Source organism: Pristiophorus japonicus, chromosome 7 (assembly GCF_044704955.1).
Source record: "Pristiophorus japonicus isolate sPriJap1 chromosome 7, sPriJap1.hap1, whole genome shotgun sequence".
NCBI classification, from domain to species: domain Eukaryota; kingdom Metazoa; phylum Chordata; class Chondrichthyes; family Pristiophoridae; genus Pristiophorus; species Pristiophorus japonicus.
Window position 1 is genome coordinate 27,685,506 of NC_091983.1, and position 16,588 is coordinate 27,702,093.

Genomic DNA, 16,588 nt, shown 5'->3' on the forward strand with positions numbered 1-16,588 from the left:
AACTTCAAGCCGAGCGCACTCTGGCTAAAATGGAGAAGGAAGTCCTGGAAGAGGAGGTGCAATCACAAGGCTTGCAGATGCTGGAATTCAGCGCCAAACTGGACCGAGCCCAGCAGCAGCTGCAGAACGAGAATAGCCCGCACCAAAACAACTGGGCCCAGCAGCTGGGGACTGGGGTCGACCGATATAATCACATACTGGTGGATTTAATCTCGCAAGCAAGGAATTGCCAATCTCATCTGGAGTGGAGTGAAGTGCAGGGCAAGAAGGGAGGAATACTGGAGGAAAACTATTGCCTACGCAGAGGTACGAGGCCAACGCCGGCTTTCAATGGACTGGAGCTTACGGAGAACGAGCTGCACAGTCGGCTGGCTGCCCAGTGCTCTGCCGTACAGGGAAAGTCGGCGGACGTGCAGAAAACCGCAGGATTGGCAGAAACCAAATACGGCACCATTCAAAATGAATTGCAGAAAGCAAGGCCCTCCATCCCAGCTGAAGGACAAAAGCAAAACGTTGCACCTTTGGGAAGCCTGAAACCACTGTCAGAGGTACATTTTGGTCTAAAGTTGACGCGAGAAAAGTCTCGTCTTGCATGGGGTGGGCGGGGGGTCTTTGGGGTGAGCTGCTTCCTTGACTGCTGGCTCGCTCTCAATGGTGGACCGGATCATAAGGAGGATGGGTTTTATAAATATGTCGAATTCTCGATAGGTAGCCGAGGCTCCATGCTGGGAAAGCACATCCAAAAAAAAATTGGCCCCTATAATTCGATTGCCAGGTTAACTGTTTGTCCCATTTTAACCCCAGAATATATTTCAGTTTTGTACTTGTAGTACAAACTGATTTTTTTAATATGTAATGTCGCCAAGAATTTCAGTGCAGATTAACTTAATTCCCTTCAAGACCTAATTTCCAAATGTGTCCCCAAATACAACCACTGCTTGGTTGCTCCACATTCAACCTTCATTTATCTGTTGACACATCACCTCACTGTCTCTTTTTGACCTCGAGTTGAACACTTGCATCTCATTCATTGCTGAAGCACTTTCCAAGAAGTATAAGTCTTGTTTTTAGTGGTTTTTCCAACCCTCCCCCACCTTAGCAACTTTCAATTCTTTAAAAGGCCCAAGTCCTGAACATTGCATCCATGTCTCGGATCCTCTTGCACCTCTCTCATTCATGACTGTGAGATAAGGAAGAAATGTTCCCGCTGTCTTCTCCATGTAGCAACTTATCGTATTCATATTTCATCAATACGCATTGTTCCTCTGAGATTTCTGATCTTAGGCTGCTAGTTTATCTTGTCCTCTGTCACTCTCTTCAAATCAAGTCTCTTGCTCTCATTCTTTACCAAGACCCTCAGAACTGTGGGATATCGTCCCTCTTTCCCTTTGCCTTAGGCTCTAAAAATCAAACTTTGCATCCACAAATTATCCATCAATCACTTATTGATGAACTCATTCTCTCTCCTACTTTCTCCAGTCTTGGCAGAATGAACTATATAGCCTTTAACCTTGGTGTCCCAATTGAGAAAACAAAATCTTTAAAAAGACTAGATGAGCTGGGATTTGTCAGCTCGATGTAGGAAGGGTATTAACTGGCTCGTCAGCACGCCAGTACTGTGGGAGGTTCAGGTTCTGCATGCAGTGAATATACTTGGGAGTTCCGAGATGGGCGGGGGGGGGGAGAGCTGGCAGGTTTGGGAGGACCTTCAAGGAGACTTGAAATGTATCGTTCCTGTCAAGAGCAAGAACTGTGGGGTGGGGGAAGGGTGGAACATACACCATCCCACAGTTTATAATTTTCTTGTGTTTTGCCAATTGCTGCATCCCAAATTATGCCCTGACTTGAGGTAAGCTCAGAGCTCAGAAAGGGAATCAAATCTTGAGGACCTTGCTTGGTGCTTTACACAAGATCCTGGAGGGAATGAGAAAGTCACCACCTCCCTCCATCTCTCTCCCCCGCCTCCCCCCCCCACCCCCCGCCAAATGAATATGGTACCCGAGGACAATTTGGGGCAGCTAGAGCTTGTTGGGTGCAACAAAAATAAATTTGAGTCATAAAGGGAAAAACGGATTCCCAATCTGCGGGTGTTCAAAGCACAAATTTCATCGCCCCCCCCTCCCTCCTCCCAACTCCAATCCAGGATCTGATATAGTATTTGTCTGGCCAACTAAAAATCTGTGTCCAATCACAATAGGGGGTGGGTTAGAGGTGTGAATGTCGGGACTGGGCCACAATACCAACATAACGGCCAAGCTTGTCATGGAAGGTCTGTGGTGTAGGCTGTGTTGGGGAGGGTCTGTGGTATAGACTGTGTTGGGGAGGGTCTGTAAACCGTAGGCTGTTTTGGGGAGGGTCTGTAAACCGTAGGCTGTGTTTGTGGAGGGTGGGTGAGGGAGGTGGGATGGTGGAGTCTGTGAAGAGCAGGTTGTGTTTGTTGGGTAAGATGTCTCTACCTTTATGATGAACCATAGTTTATGCGGAGGACCAAGTTCCAGGGCAACATTCTTCAGATTAGGTCACTCTGGTAATGCCTTAGTTTGGAACGACTGAGTCCTCCTTCATGCCTGGGGACTAATGGGCACTCGTGACCAATTCATGGCTCGGGGAACCTGGCGATGAGCTTGTTTCAGCAAATGTGGGCAAAGCATCTACAATATATAGATCGGTTGGAATACTAGGCAGAGTGAACTTCCTCACAGGGCATACATCCTCCGAGCACCCAGACCCACGCCACTCACCTCCCCGCCCCCCCCCCCCCATCGTAAGAAAGGACAATAAACTGACATTGGAAATTGGAAGAACATCAGATACCTCCCAAACTCTGCAATGGGTGATGGCCCAATCTCATGTCCACCACCCCACTTTGGCCAAGAACCCTGCTGTTAGCAACCCCTCTGCTCCCAGAAAATGCACAACTGCGCTGATAAACTCTCTGCCATCTCCTTCAGCTTCTATGTGACACAACTGACATGAGTACACAAATGTGTGCAATTTATTGAACAAAAGTGAAGCAGGGCTGCCAGATTGGTTATGCTTAATAAGAGAGTGGCCGATTTTATATAGAATTTACAGGCCATTCAGCCCAGCCGATCCATGCCAGTGAATATGTTCCACATGAGCCTCTTCCCACACCTCTCTATCTCACCCTAACAGCATACCCTTCTATTCCTTTCTCTCTCATGTTTATCTAGCTTCTCCTTGAATGCATCTATACTATTCGTCTCAATCACTCCTTATTCTGAGTTCCACATTCTAACCACTCTCTGGGTAAAGAAGTTTCTCCTGAATTCCCTAGTGGATTTAATCGTGACTATTTTCTTAGCGATGGCCCCTAGTTTTGGTTTCCCTTAACTGTGCTTGAATCAGCTTTCAACAAATATAGTATTAGGAAATTATGGCATTTTGTACTGAACTAATTTTGCAGAATTTGTGCAGCCCGTTAGTCAGGAAATAAAGTGCATTTCCCACTCAGCCCTGGGGAGGAGTTAAACTCCTCCTCCCTGGGGCTTTGTTGAGCAGAGGTAATTACTTGAATATTGGAGTTAATTTGACCAAAAATTGGCTCGTCGCCACTGAGGGTATGTGTGAACAATCGGCTATTTATGTACCTTGGCTTGAGAAGAATCAAAGTTTGTCACACTGTTAAAAAGCAATAATTTAACTTTAATACAGAATTATCAAAATATTTTAAACTTCCACTGGGGGGAATAAAAGGATTTTTGTAATGGAGGAAAAGGGAGGGGAGGAGTAGAAATACCATGATTCTGGTCCACTAAAGCAACTGGTCTCTTGAATATCTTCTGTCTCGTGTGAGAATTTGCTTCGCTGTCATGGTTACTGGTGGTATTGTTTCAGCAATTACACGGCAAGTCTTAAATCTTTCAGACCTCCGTTCCAGCAGTTCATTCTGCTGATCTTTGAGGGATCTTGGCTTTTGTCAATTTGCTTCTTTTGCAACTCTCTCTCTCTCTCTCTCTCTCTCTCTCTCTCTCTCTTTCTTTCTCTCTCTCGCTCTGGGTTCTGGCCCATCTCTGCTGCGAACCAAATCCTCATCATTATCAACATTATTAATTTTCACAGATGGCCAAACTGGAGCTGAGCAAATCACATGGCGAATTGGGAAAAACTTTCCAGGACAAAGGGAGCGTTCCGTTTGGCAATGAAAGATTAAAAGATAATTCCAGGCATTTGGAAACCGTTCAGGAAGACCTTGAACCAAGTGAGAGCGTGCAGGATGCTCTCGCGTCTCGCAGTGCTCAGGGAGAATGGTACAAACCCGAGGGTGATTTTGTGGGAGCTAGGTTAAGCCGAATGAGCATTTCTTCCAGCACGGAAGTATTCTCGCACAGCGCATCAGTTAAACTGCACTCCGAGACGAGCGAGAAGCCACCAGTGCCTGCTGACCGGAACGATAACGCGACATTTCCCGCACAAGTCGGCAACAAATACCACACGAGCAGCAGCCAAAACATACTGAGCAAAGCCCAAGATGGAAACTTTCCTTCAACTGAAACGCTGGAATTTCAGGGCCTGCGTCACCAGGTGACGGTGCAGGAGCTGGTTGAGGCTGAGCTCTTGAACAGAAATGTCGCCGGTCAGCTTGCGAAGGGAATCCAGACCGTTTCACAAGTGCAGAAGTCCCTTGGCAAGTATCTGAACAAGGTTAACTCGATTGCTGGGCTATACCTGGAATCCAGCAAACAGAAAATGTCCTTCTATCAGGCCGCGAAAGAAGGGATAATTGGAACCTCTGTCGCCCTCGAGTTCCTGGAAGCTCAAGCTGCGACAGGCTATATTGTCAACACACTGTCAAATGAAAAGTACTCTGTTCAGGAGGCAATCGAGAAAGGTATAGTTGCCCCAGAGTTCAAGGAGAGGCTGCTTCAAGCAGAGAAAGGGGTCACCGGGTATTTTCATTACGGTAAGGCCCTGTCTGTATTCCAAGCCATGGAGAGCAAGCTGCTTGCAAGGCAGACTGGAGGGCGGCTGTTGGAAGTTCAGATTGCCACAGGGGGGATCATTGACCCAGTGCGCAGTGTTAGATTACCGCTGGAGACAGCGTGCAAGCAAGGGCTCCTCAGTTACAACACTGTCCAAAACCTCTACAAGGTGCTTGGCAACGTGAAAGGCTTTCAGAATCCCAACAAGACCGGACAAGCTCTGCATTACGCGGAATTGATGAGACTGTGTGTGGTGGATTTAGAAGGGAATTATCTCCTCCTCCCCTTTGGGTCACGAAAGATTTCCACCCCCTCCCCTGCGAGGGTTAACACAATTTCAGTGGTCGATACCAGCACAAAATCAGAAATCACTTTATATGATGCATTTCTGAAGTACTATATTGAAAAACAGACCTACCTTGAACTTTCAGCGCTGCAGTCCCAGTGGAGGGAGACTATTGATGAGTCACAGGGCTTCGCCCAGTATTTTCTTACTGATAGCAACTCTGGAAGGCAGTTCAGCATCGAAGATGCTTTAACCCAGGGTAACATTAGCCAAACAGATCTAAATAAATACCGAGATGGCTGTATTACAGTGACTGAGTTCGCTGACATGTTGATGAGCCGGACCGCTGTAGCTCCCGATCCCAATAGTCCAATTGCAGGCGTTTGGGATCCTAATGGATGCAGGAGGATTTCTGTCCTGGAAGCCATGCGTCAGAATTTAGTGGAACGGCTGACAGCCACCCGACTGCTTGAAGCACAGGCTTGTACTGGCGGGATAACTGATCCAGCAACCGGGAAGAAATTCTCCATTTCGGAAGCATTGCAGAAAGATTTAATAGACACCGAAATTGCCGCCAACATCCAAAAATCCCAGCAGGCTTACAGGGGCTTCCTCCAGCCAGGGACACGGGCGACATTATCAACCGCAGAAGCTCTGCGTAGGAACCTATTGGGCCGTGACCTTGGCCATCGATTCCTGGAGCTGCAGTATTTGACCGGCGGGCTGGTGGATCCACACTTGAACGCAAGGATTTCCTTGGAGGATGCTCTGAGAAAGGGTCTTATTGAGGAGCAGACCGCTCAAAGGCTGCGGGATGAGAAGATGCACACCAGGAACCTGGTTTGCCCAACAACCAAGGAGAAGATCTCCTACAAGGAGGCTTTGGCCAGAGCTGTATTCGACTGCCACACAGGCTTGAGATTCCTGGAGGCAGCTGAACAGCCAAATGCTCTCAATTAATGCTTCCATCTCCTTTACCACATCATTTTGCTGCCTATGTATACACCATTGCAGTCTTGTATAAAGCTTTGGCTGAGTTAGATTATGAATATTTCAGATCCAAGCCGTTGACTGTATGCTCATTAAAATTTTCACTGCGATATTTTTTTCTATATATTTAGCCCCTCCCCAAGGCGTAACTCAGGCTTAAACACTTGGCAATCCTCCAGTACTCTGCCCCATTGGCTATTCTAAAAAAGACGGTCTAGTCAATAAGTGTTAATGTTATTTGACTTTGGGAGTGTTGTAGCTAAGCCTGATCCTGTTTTAACCAGATGACCACACGCGCGCTCCATTACGAAATCACTGGATGAAATTCAGCAGCATCTACTCTGCCTATTTTAATTTTCCTTCCCTAGTCTACCTAGCCGAGGGATTCTGAGACTAATTGTCATGCTCTCATCACCATTCCAGCTGAGATCTGGAAGCTTCCTTGATAACATGGATCATCCTAGCACACAATCTGTTCATTAGAAACATGGAAACATAGAAAATAGGTGCAGGAATAGGCCATTTAGCCCTTCGAGCCTGCACCACCATTCAATAAGATCATGGCTGATCATTCACCTCAGTACCCCTTTCCTGTTTTCTCTCCGTACCCTTTGATCCCTTTAGCTGTAAGGGCCATATCTAACTTCCTCTTGAATATATCTAACGAACTGGCATCAACAACTCTCTGCGGTCGGGTTAGGGTTAACTGAACTGTTGCTGAGTGTGAGAGCAGTTCACTTGCGAACAAGGCCCTTGCCATCCATGAGCTAATCATGAATGATTGCATTGACATCATGGCCCTGACGGAAACTTGGCTTCGTGGCAACGACACATTACCCTTAAATGAAGCCACCCTGTCTGGCTCTACCTTTCACCACTTGTCCCGCCCAGACCGTCATGGTGGCGATGTAGCTCTCATCACCATATCACACCTTGATCTGTCTCCCTGTTTCTCCGGCACTTTATCCTCCTTTGAGCATCTCGCCGCCTTCCACCCCTCTCGCGCCTCATTTAAAATTCTCATTCTCTACCACCCACTCAAGTATCATAAAAATGTTATGACCGAGATATCTTCACTGCTTTCCTCCCTCCGCCTCTGCACCGAGTGACTTCTCATTCTCGGTGATTTCAACCTCCACCTCAATCCATCAAGCTCTTTCTCTTCTGAGTTCACTACCTTCCTATCTTCCCTTAATCTCTTCCTCCATGTAAATGTTCCAACCGATATTCACGGCCAGCCTCTCGACCTTGCTATCTCACTACTTCCATTGTGTCAGTCGCAGATAAGGCCATCTCTGACCACTTCCTCGTATTGCTCTCCACTCACATCCTCTTCCCCCCCCCCCCCCCCCCGGCCAAACCCTACTTCCTTCTGTGTCCGCCCCGGGGGAAAAAACTCTCCCAACCCCCCACCGATGCACTTACAAAATGCCAACTGTCCAGTTTTTGGCCCTCCATTCACCATGACATTTCTACAGCTACCGGTCTGCTCAACCATACCCTCACCCCCATATTTGATGTCCTAGTCCCTATTAGCAGTTACCCTCTCTCAACTTGGCCGTTCCCCCTGGTACGGCCCTCATCTTCGCTCCCTTAAGTCCAAGGAGCGCAGACTTGAACGGATATGGTGGACAACTGGTTTAGCCATTCACCGCTAAATCTGGCAGGACCACCTAAAGTATTATCGGGACCTGCCCTCATCTGTCAAAACTGCTCACTATTCCAGAATATTTCTGCAATGCAAAGATAAACCCCGTCCTCTATTCTCTCTTGCTAGCTGTCTTCTTACACCCCTGCCTCCTTCACCCTCACCCCCGACAACAAGTGTGAGGAGCTCATGGACTTCTTTGTCTTTAAGATTGAGACCATCCAATCAGCTGCCTCTGCCTTTTCCATTCCTTCCCCTAACCCATCGGGCCAAAGTTCCTCTGAGATTCCCCCCTGTCCTAGCCCTGACCTCTTCCCTTCTCTTCAGTTTCTCTCTGATCTCCCCTCATGACCTCTCCATGCTGATCCTGTCCATGAGCCCCACTTCCTGCTCCCTTGACCCTATCCCCACCAATCTGCCGAACACCCAACTTTCTTTATTGGCTCCCATGTTAGCTGACATTGTTAATGGTTCTCTCTCCTCAGGTACTGTCCCCCTCTCCTTCAAATCTGCCGTAATCACCCCTCAAAAAATCAACCCATCCGTCCTTGCAAACTACCGCCTCATCTCCAACCTCTGTTTCCTCTCCAAAGTCCTTGCCCGTGATGGCGTTTCCCAAATCCGTGCCCATCTTTCCTGGAACTCCATGTTTGAATCCCTCCAATCCAGTTTCCGCATCTGCCACAGTACTGAAGCGGCTTTCGTCAAAGTCACAAATGTCCTTTGTGAGTGTGATAAGGGTAAACTATCCTCCCGTCCTTCTCGACCTGTCTGCAACCTTTGACAGTTGACCACTCCATCCTCCTCCCAAAGCCTCTCCACCATCGTCCAGCTGGGTGGAACTGCACTCGCCTGCTTCCATTTTTATCTATCTAATCAATGCCAGAAAATCACCTGCAATGGCTTCTCTTCCCACTCCTGCATTGTTATCTCTGGTGTCCCTCAAGGATCTATCCTTGGTCCCCTCCTATTTCTCATCAACATGTTGCCCCTTGGCGACATCATTTGAAAACACAGTGTCAGTTTCCACATGTACGCTGATGACACCCAGCTCCACCTCACCACCACTTCTCTCGAACCCTCCACAGTCTCTAAATTGTCAGACTGCTGGTCCGACATCCAGTACTGGGTGAGCAGGAATTTTTTCCAATTAAATGTTGGGAAGACCAAAGCCATTGTTTTCGGTCCACGCCACAAACTGCGTTCCCTAGCTATACTGATGCCATCCCTCTCCCGAGCACCTGTCTGAGGCTGAAACATACTGTTGCAACTTTGATGTCATATTTGACCCTGAAATGAGCTTCCAGTACATATCCATGGCATAACGAAGACTGCCTGTCTCCGCCCCTGCATCAGCTCATCCACTGCTGAAACCCTCATCTATGCCTTTGTTACCTCTAGACATGACTATTCCAACACACTCCTAGCTGGCCTCCCACGTTCTACCCTACATAAACTTGGTCATCCAAAACTTGGCTGCCCATGTCCTAACTCACACCAAGTCCAGTTCACCCATCACCCCTGTGCTCACTGACCTTCATTGGCTCCTGGTTAATCAACGCCTCGATTTCAAAATTCTCATCCTTGTTTTCAAGTCCCTCCATGGCCTCACCCCTCCCTATCTCTGTAATTTCCTCCAGCCCCACCCCCCAGCCCCCGAGATGTCTGTGCTCCTCTAATTCTGCCCTCTTGAGTATCGCTGATTATAATCGCTCAACCATCGGTGCCCGTGCCTTCTGTTGCCTAGGTCCTAAGCTCTGAAAGTCCCTGCCTAAACCTCTCCACTTCTCTACCTCTCTTCTCCTTTGAAAACGCTCCTTAAAACCTACCTCTTTAACCAAGCTTTTGGTCACCTGCCCTAATTTCTTCTTACGTGATTCGGTGTCAAATGTTTTGTTTTATAACACTCCTGTGAAGCACCTTGGGACGTTTTATTATGTTAAAGGCGCTATATAAATACAAGTTGTTGTAACCTATTTTGTTGCCTCCTTTTCTGCTTTTCCTGACATAGTTCAGTGGCACACCCCCTTCGCTGTTGAGGCCATGTTTTGTCCTAAATTCTGTTTGCTGTCATTCTTTTAGTTGACTGAAAAGGACATGAATGAGAGCAGTTTGAGTGACTACCCCTATGCCTGTATAGAAGCAACAAGGGTCCTGCTGAGGATCTCATGATGGTGACAATGATGTGAACTAGGAATTGTGTCTAGATGCTAGACCTGATCTTAATGAATCCCATTTAGCATGGTGTAGTGTGTCCTCTGTATGAAGACGGGACTTTGTCTCCAAGGTCTGTGCGGTGATCACTTTTACCAATACGGTATGGACAGACGCACCAGATAGATTGGTGAGGGATGGTCAAGTAGATTATTCCCTCAACTTGGTTGCTTTCTGCCACTTTGTGGTACGTTGGAGCACCAATTACATAACTGGGCTCCCCCCAATTGAGTCACAGAATACAAATCTGGTCAGTAAAATTTATCAGCCAAAGTGTCTGATACTATAACATCTTAAAAGCACAACAATCGTCCCATTTCCTCATTGCCCTATAGTGTTCAAAATTATGAAGGGTTTTGACAAAGTAGATCGGGAGAAACTATTTCCACTAGAAGTAGGGTCAGTAACCAGCAGCCAGAGATTTAAGATAATTGACCAAAGAACCAGAGGGGCGATGAGGAGAAATATTTTCACACAGCGAGTTGTTACGGTCTGGGATGCACTCCCTGAAAAGGTGGTGAAAGCACATTCAGTCGTAACCTTCAAAAGGGAAGTGGATCTATACTTAAAAAGGTAAAGATTTGCAGGGGTACGAGAGTAGAGCAGGGGAGTGGGACTAATTGGATAGCTCTTCCAAAGAGCTGGCACAAGAATGATGTAAGATTCTATGAATTATTGTGCTCATTAGAACCTATGAAAGCAGAAAATGAGGCCATTTTAGCCCTTCTAACTCACCTTGCCTATCTGATCTATGCTCACGACCCTGTGCATTTAATGTTCTTGGTGAATGGACGCACTAGAAATGCATGTTGTCCATGTGCTTGGTGAAAATGTGATTCTGAAATAAACTCCTGTAAAGTGTTGGATATTTCAGCAGGTTTTTGCCATTAAAATTAGGTGGCTTACAAGTGTCATGATTTCTTAGCTCTTCTTACCTTGTTCTGGAAAAATTTGGCTCATGCAGACCCCAGTGAAGTTCTCCCTCCCCCTTGTAGTGGTTAGTCGGCTTCGCCACCAGAAAATAAACCATCTCGAGCTGAACTGAGATCCAAATGCAAGGTCGACAGAAGGATCACGGGATAGTATTTTATAGTTTGTCACTTACTCCACCCAAAAGCCTTCTAAAATTGGACAGACTTTTCCCTCTATGAAAAGAGATGCTCTGCTCATGGAGGAATATATGTTGGGACATAAGAACATAAGAAATAGGAACAGGAGTCGGCCATATGGCCCCTCGAGCCTGCTCCGCCATTCAATAAGATCATGGCTGATCTGATCATGGACTCAGCTCCACTTCCCTGCCCGCTTCCCATAACCCCTTATCCCCTTATCGTTTAAGAAGCTGTCTATTTCTGTCTTAAATTTATTCAACGTCCCAGCTTCCACAGTTCTGATTGGCAGCGAATTTAGATTTACAACCCTCAGTGAAGCAATTTCTCCTCATCTCTGTTTTAAATGGGCGGCCCCTTATTCTAAGATCATGCCCTCTAGTTCTAGTCTCCCCCATCAGTGGAAACATCCTCTCTGCATCCACCTTGTCAAACCCCCTCATAATGTTTCGATAAGATCACCTCTCATTCTTCTGAATTCCAATGAGTAGAGGCCCAACCTACTCAACCTTTCCTCATAAGTCAACCCCCTCTTCCACGGAATCAATCTCGTGAACCTTCTCTGAACTGCCTCCAAAGCAAATATATCCTTTCGTAAATATGGAAACCAAAACTGCATGTAGTATTCCAGGTGTGGCCTCACCAATACTTTATATAGCTGTAGCAAGACTTCCCTGCTTTTATGCTCCATCCCATTTGCAATAAAGGACAAGATATCCTTGGCCTTCCTGATCACTTGCTGTATCTGCATACTATCCTTTTGTGTTTCATGCACAAGTACCCCGGGCCACAAGGGACACGGGCTGAACCACTGCAGAACTTGGTGATAGTTGTTGAGAGTTTTAATAATTTAGCCAGTTGTTCTGATCTGGAATATACTTCCTGAAAGGACGGTGGAAGCAGATTTCAGTAATAACTTTCAAAAAGGGAATTGGATAAATATTTGAAGGGGAAAGTTTTGCAAGACTATGGAGAAAGAGTAGGAAAAGTGGGACTAATTGGATAGCTCTTTGAAAGAGCTGGCACAGGTACGATGAACTGAATGGTCTCCTTCACTGCTTTATCATTCTATGATTCTATCATATACATGTCCTGGTGCATTTTTGATCATTCTACAAATTGTAAATTTCATAAACTTTAGCAACCTTTGCGAGTTGGTCAGGTATTGGTCTCTTATCGTGGAAATTGTAATATAATCTGGTTAACCCCCTCTCATGGCCTTACCCATGCCTCATCTGACTCTGGCTACAAATAGCCGAGCTGTATCAGGAACTCCCATCCACGGGCTGTTCTGAGTAGTGGTGTATATGATGGGTTGCCCAGTTAGGGAGGGAATCTGCTGCCCTGGTTCCTGCTCCTAAATGCTATCCAGCGGCCCGCTGCTGCAAGTCACTCTGTGTCGATGTTGAGTGAGCAGCAGGGTTGGGCTCAGCTCTAATGCCTCACGGGCCAAATAGCCTGCCACTGTCGGTCCACCTAGGCTGGTGCATGGTGAATGGTTGCTGGGATGGGGGCTTCAGAGGGTATGCTGTACCTGTGGGATTGTACGGCACCAAGGTATCAACTGGGGTGACACTTTTGACCTAGGCAAGGCCACAAAGCAGGGGATGTTGGATCCGCCGTCCATTAGACTAGTGGTTCTCAAACTGTGGGGTCCGTCGGGACTTTCCTGGCCGTCCGTGAAATATTGCGAGTAGTGACAACTCCGTTTCGAGTCCCAACTTATTCAATGGACTGAGCACAGTGACTCTGCAATTCTTAGTTCCCCAGATGTACGTGCAGCTTTGAAGCTGTCTTCCTTGATTTTGTCAGTAGGTCGTTAATTATGGAGATATACAGGCTCATCATGAAAAGCCAAGCCCGCCTCCAAATCTCTTTTTAATAAAAATGAGGTTGTCGAGTTTTCACCTGCTCCAAGCCGACAAACTGTTCACCCTGGCTGGAGAAAGAGGCGGGGAGTGGCCAGTTAATCGCCCTCTCCTCCCGCACTTTTACACTCTTCCTGCCAACAACATCTACATTCACGTGCCAACTTGTTACTGAGGAGAAGTAATTAAGAGTCCAGCAAAGGCAGGCGGAATATTTAATAAATAGCATAAAAGATAGTGCCAAAGCAATATTTCAGTGCAAATCTCTGTTCATTGTCTACTCGTGATATCTAAGGAACTATGGTGACAAAATAGGCTATGCATTTGACAGGAACTGACTGTGTTGGCAGAATCAGCCAGGAATCAGTCACAATTTCACAGCCCCTTGCGTGAGTTGATAGTGTAACACACACATCTCACTAATATCTAAGTAAATACCCGTTTTCTTAAACGCATTATTAAAACACTCTCTTTACATGCAGAACTTTCATATCAAGAGTATTATATAGTATAATTAGGTGGGTGGAGGAGGGGAGGGGGTCCATGATTACTAATCCATTTGTAATCAAAAAAAGTTTACAAACCACTGCATGAGGCAACTCGCTCGATTTTTTTTTTTCCTTTCCATTCCGGCTAATATCTTTCGGCAGGAGCGGGAGGTGGTGGGGAGCTCAGAAAATCTTAAACAAGAAGGCGAGGATCAGTTTATAGTAATCTGTACTGGGAAGGCGAGCACATATCCAGATAATTGTCACTCACCAGTCGGGTCCTGCTTTCTTCTTTCTATAAGAGTGATGAGCGTTTGGTTCTCCAGTTCTCTGACGTGCTTTGCAGTAGTAGACCATAAGCTATACATCTCCAAATACAAAAGAGTCTACTGTAGCAACTGGATTCTTCAATTCAAATATGGCAAATGCCAGTGTGTGTAGACTTGCCACAGTCCACATAAAGATTTCTTATGGAAAAGAGAACGTTCCTGGAGATTGGCATGGCCGATTATCATGTCTAAGTAGACAGTTTTCAATTGAATCTCTCAAACTCTCTTGAGGAATGGCTTCAGAAGAAGATATTTTCCAGATATTGTAGCATTCCATGAAGTTTTGAAGGATAATCACTCATGGTCTGGTCTATTTTTGAGCACTGTTTAATCACAAAACTCTTGAAAGTTTGCAATTCAATTACTAAAGTTTCTGAATAAAATAACACTTGGCTTCTCATATTTCCTTGTCTTCTGCTTGAAAAGTCAATTGGTGTGCATTGCCCTTTAATTGGTAACTATATACTCTGCATATTCATACAGCTGTGCCGTGTAAATTTTGCTCTTGTATTGACACAATATCCACCACAGAACATGTTTTAAGGGGAAATGTTAAGAAATTGGAAATGGAAGCACAAAAAGTCTGAAGTGCACAGTGGGCAAGACAGCATCTGCAAGAGCAGCTTCGTGTTTTGGGATGTAACCTTTACATCAGAGTTCAAACTAAGAGTTGCACCAAGTGGAAAATACTGTGCTCAGTTTTGTAAGCGTTATCATTACTAATGCACTTTGGCTTGGTTGTAGGAATGTCTATCTGGAAAAGTTCCAGTTTTGGTTTTCTCACTTGGAAATGTCCTTCATATTTGAATATATATCAAATTATCGATTTGTCGGCCAATTTGCCCTTAATCAATTTAAATTTGTGGAAAGAGGGTGACGGGTGTTTTGAAATGTGACTTCCTCTGGTGGGTATTTATTGATTACCAGTTTGTACATTGTGGAAAGTAATTGGGTTCATAAGGTCGAATGGGATTGTTTTGAATACGTCTTTTAACTCTGCTAGAAATCGGTCGAAGAAGCAAAGCAAGAGCATGTCGATAAAGTTGGTGAATTGTTGAGATGGGTGTCCGACAAGAGCAAGAGTTTAGCTAAGAGACAACTCAAATCACCTGCAGCTGAGCCAGGTGGAGTGGAGCCATCGCTTTCTGAGAAACAGGTACCATAAATCACACGCACGTCAACGTTGATATTTTACATGTTGGATCTGGTGGGCTGGCACGTGGGAGGGTGGCGTCCCATTCCATCCTTGCAGTATGTAAGCGGTATCACGTTTCAAGAGATAAACATTTTAGGTTACGAATTGACTGAAATATTTTAAGTTGAACCTTCCTTAGGGGATGGGTGGCGCCGGGTGGGGATTCGAGTTGAGTTGGTTCCATGGTGGCATACTGGCAATAGGAGAAATGAACCTTACGGCAGGCATAACAACAAGTTGCATTTACGTAACATCTTTTAACGTAGTAAAATGTCCCAAGACGCTTCACAGAAGCGTAATCAAACACAAATGTGACATCGAGCCATGTAGGGAGATGCTGGGACAGGTGACCAACAGCTTGGTCAAAGAGGTAGGTTTTAAGGAGCATCTTGAAGGGAGAGAAGGAGAAGTTTAGGGAGGGAATTCCAGAGGTTAAGGGCCTCGACAGCTGAAGGCACCAATGGTGGAGCGATTAAATTCATTATTGCATAAGAGGCCAAAATCGGAGGAATGCAGAGTTCTCGGAGGGTTGCAGGAGGTTACAGAGATCGGGAGGTGCGAGGCCATGGAGGGATTTGAACACAAGAATGCACATTTTAAAATCGAGGCAGATGGACAGTTCTCCAGTGCTGTGGCTTGTGCCTGGGTCATTTGAGGGGTCGATCCATCACTGGGGCTGGGATTCTTTCCACTTGGCTCCAGCTAGCAGGCAAGAGTGGTTGCAGCCTGATGAGCAGTGCCCTATACCGACGAACGTTACCTCCAGCAGCATCCTAACACACCCTTTGGGGGGGGGGGGGGTCCCTAAGCTTGGATCTTTGCCATCCTACACCAGAATATTTTTGGGTATGGTAAGTGAGGTGTGTCCCATGGGCAATGTGTGTGGACGCCACATCAGGTTACTGAAAAAACTCAACCTGTGTCGAGTTGTCCATGGTTTTCCCTGGAGATGCTTAGGTTTGGTTAACCTCTTGTAGCATAAATTGGTATTAATTCCTGAACTGTTTCAGGAACCAACGCCTCATTTCTCATTCTTGTGTTCAAATCCCTCCATGCCCCCCCCCCCCTATTTTTGTAACTTCCTCCTGTCCTACAACTCTCCGAGATCTCTGCCTTGCTCCCAATTCTGGCCTCTTGTGCATCCCGTACTTCCTCTGCCCCACCATTGGCGGAGTGCCTTCAGCTGCCTAGGCTCGAAACTCTGGAATTCCATCCCTTAAACCTCTCTGTCTCGCTACCTCTCCTCCTTTTAAGACCCTCTGAAAATTTTGGTCACCAGTTCAGTATTTTCTTATGTGGCTCGGTGCCAAATTTTATTTGACTATGCTCCTGTGAAGCACCTTGCGATATATTACTTCGTTAAAGGCACTATATAAATGCAAGTGGTTTTGGGGAGAAAAGCAGGCTTCTCGGTCCATTTTGTTCCAGTGTCCACTCAGTCCCTGACTCTGGGTTCCTGCTGCTTTTACATTATTATCTGGAGTGTCCGTGAAGAGTGGAAGTGTTTTCGCGCTGACA

At 46.2% G+C, this 16,588-nt stretch overlaps 2 protein-coding genes across 6 annotated transcripts in view; both read left to right on the forward strand.

Annotated features, from left to right (window-relative positions):
- dst (dystonin) overlaps positions 1–16,588 on the forward strand; it is a 647,938-nt gene that overhangs the window by 329,388 nt on the left and 301,962 nt on the right. For all 5 annotated transcript variants that reach the window (XM_070884881.1, XM_070884882.1, XM_070884878.1 and 2 more), the window contains one exon: positions 14,879–15,031. In XM_070884881.1, coding sequence (XP_070740982.1) covers positions 14,879–15,031 — 153 coding nt within the window. The remainder of the gene's footprint in view (positions 1–14,878; positions 15,032–16,588) is intronic.
- LOC139266976 (plectin-like) lies at positions 4,084–6,197 on the forward strand. The gene has a single exon (XM_070884616.1). It carries the CDS (start codon positions 4,084–4,086, stop codon positions 6,187–6,189), a length of 2,106 nt encoding a protein of 701 aa, XP_070740717.1. The 3' UTR covers positions 6,190–6,197.

Coding starts and splice junctions, on each gene's coding strand:
- LOC139266976 (XM_070884616.1), top strand. CDS start 4,084: ATGGCCAAACTGGAGCTGAGCAAATCACATGGCGAATTGGGAAAAACT.